General features: G+C 37.5%; 1 protein-coding gene across 1 annotated transcript in view; it reads right to left on the reverse strand.

Annotated features, from left to right (window-relative positions):
• Nucleotides 1-388: 388 nt before the first annotated feature.
• Nucleotides 389-2,814, reverse strand: part of tdp1 (tyrosyl-DNA phosphodiesterase 1) — a gene marked incomplete at its 3' end in the record, with an annotated part of 12,944 nt that continues 10,518 nt past the window's right edge. Inside the window, 3 exon segments of the mRNA XM_014028437.1 lie at nt 389-494; nt 1,724-1,826; nt 2,089-2,196. Of these exon segments, the coding sequence (XP_013883891.1) occupies nt 389-494; nt 1,724-1,826; nt 2,089-2,196 (317 nt within the window).

Consider the following 2,814-nt stretch of genomic DNA (forward strand, 5'->3'; position numbering starts at 1 on the left):
TGTTAGACCCCGACAGGCTGGGATTCATACATGTTAGACCCCGACAGGCTGGGATTCATACATGTTAGACCCCGACAGGCTGGGATTCATTCATGTTAGACCCCGACAGGCTGGGATTCATTCATGTTAGACCCCGACAGGCTGGGATTCAGAAGTCGCTTTAGACAAACCCTTAAGCTAAAACGTCTTTGCTTCTTTTAATTTTTAAATTAAAACAAAACAATACAAACAAAAAAGCTCTTTAAAGCAGATGGAGGTGGAAGTGTAACTGAGGATGCACACTGCCAATGCATTAAAATATGTCTTCCTGGAATAAATTAAAAATGACTGCATTCACGTGCAGTACAAAACACATTATTTAGAACATCCATGTAAAAAATGTACATACCTTTGGAAGAATACCTTGCAGGAGGGAGGTCAAAGGGCACCAGGAAACCAGAGGTGGAAGACGTGACAGGAAATGGATTTTTATCAACGGGGAACGTCTTCATGTTCTGTAAGAAGCCAAAACATCAGACTCCAACACTATTCATGCCAACAGATTTGTAAAGAACCTTATTAACAACGCTCTGGTTACACTTTGTGTGAACCACCATATTTAGAGAAAGGCTTCCCATCCACAGCCTCACTGTGGATCAGAACACTGTACCAGTCACATGCTCAGCCAAAAGACCAAGCTGACAGTTTTAAAACCTGTTGATGCTCCAAACCAGGGGTGGTTAACTGGCGGCCATTGGGTAACTTCCATCCGTCCTGTCAATAAGCCCTCATTCTGCCAATTTATTTATTTTTTAACTTATAAAAAGCACTAAGAATGATTTTTTTAAGTTAAGTTTGGGAGGTAGGCTATCTGTTCACAGAATTTCAAGGCAAACCTGCCATGAAGGATTTTAATATGTTGTCACTACAACACGTTGCACAAAGCTGAATATAAGTATACTGATGTCACAAGTACACAAACAGCAATGTTTTACCAGAACCATGACCACACAGGRGTCTGTAATCTCATAATAATCTCAGAAGCACTGTTTCATGTAGAAAAATGTTTGAAATCATATATTAATAATAATAATAAAAACAAATGTACTTTGAATCTAACTTGTGTTAGTGAATTATCTGTTTTGAACTTGTGGAATGACTTTTTCTCTTTTGTTTAAATCTGAGATTCAGTGTTAAAGGTCTTTCTTTATAATTAATGTGCCTTATTTAAAAAGATGGCCATTTGAGAAATTGATTTGTTTCATATATTTTAAGAAATGTTTGTTTGCTAAGAGTTTATTTCAAATGGTATAATTTACAGTGTCACTTGATTTTGGTGTTGTTTGTTTATGTTATGATCTTACCCATTTTTGACTCGTCTTATCTCCTGGCATGTTATCGGTTATCGGCCATTAGAAGGAGAAAGTTATTGGTATGAGTTATTGTGCATCCCTAAGAAAAAAGTTTCATAAATTGGCATAAGTTGTGTAGTGTGACAGGGCCCATACATAGAAATGTTTTAAATTGCAGTAATATTAYATTTGGGTAAGTGTGCAGCACTGTGTAGTGCCAACAAATACCTGTGGCCCCTTCCTTCAAGTTGCCCATCTCTGCTCCAAACTTTCATTAACAACTATGAGTTGTGGTTGATGACCACAGGAGAACATCTCTAAATGATGTCCAACAGGGAGAAATAACAGATATAACATTTCTGTTCATCCATGTGATTAAGTATTACACTTACAAAAGCTGACGGTACGTAGAGGACTCCCAGCTCGTATGAACGCACCATCACCTGAGTGTTGTTCTTCTCCAGTGCGCCCCATGCTGCCTTGGACAGGTTAGCACTGTTCCACGTACAGAAATATTTAAATACTGCCACACACAATGCATATGTACAAGAATATAATTGTCTAAACGTTAAATGTTTTTTTAAAAGAAAACATCAGTAAATACAAAAAAACCTATGGAAAAATATTAGCCTGGTAAAAACCAGACCCTTGTCCTTCACTTTGTTTCGTGAGAGGGAAACTAGAATTGAGCGGAACTGAGTAGGAAGGCAAGGGCCAAGCTAGAAAAATATAGAAAGCACGTGCCGTGCACACACACCTTGTGACAAGGAACCAAGCGAGTTGTGTGAAATCTGGTGAAACCCTCATATACGTTTTGATGTGCGGCATGGCGTGACTCCTCCCTGTGCAATTTGCCTTCCAGCGACTACACAAATGAACACACACACATTTTGATGTGTTAAATTAAAATAAATAAATAAATAAATAAATAAATAAATACCAACAAACTTATTATCAGAGTTGTCAAGATTTCTAAAATTCAACAAAAACATCAATTTGTTTAATTTGCTTGAACCTCCATTTGCCAGATGAGGAATTTTTTTGCCAGATGAGCAATATATATACAGTATATTATATATACACTCCTGATCAAAATCTTAAGACCAGTCAAAAAAGTGCAAGAATTTGCATTTTGCACTATTGGATCTTAAGAAGGTTCTGAGTAGAGCTTCACAATGTTAAAAGAAGAAATCAGTGCAAGAGACAAGCAGGGAATTTTCTGAAAACTGCATTTGCACTCAAACCTGATTTTTCAGATGATCAAAAGTTTAAGACCATAGTCTTTAAAAGCCAAAAGCTGTGCAAAAATCTGGATTCCATGTCATTTTCTGTCAAGTCTTTACACTGTCAAGACCTCCTGATGGCAAAAACAAAAAAGCTCACTGACTTTGAACGTGGTAAGATTGTTGAGCTGCATAAGCAAGGCCTCTCACAACGTGCCATCGCTGCTGAAGTTGGACACAGTAAGACAGTCATTTTGCAT

This window comes from Austrofundulus limnaeus, unplaced genomic scaffold (assembly GCF_001266775.1).
Source record: "Austrofundulus limnaeus strain Quisiro unplaced genomic scaffold, Austrofundulus_limnaeus-1.0 Scaffold763, whole genome shotgun sequence".
NCBI lineage: Eukaryota > Metazoa > Chordata > Actinopteri > Cyprinodontiformes > Rivulidae > Austrofundulus > Austrofundulus limnaeus.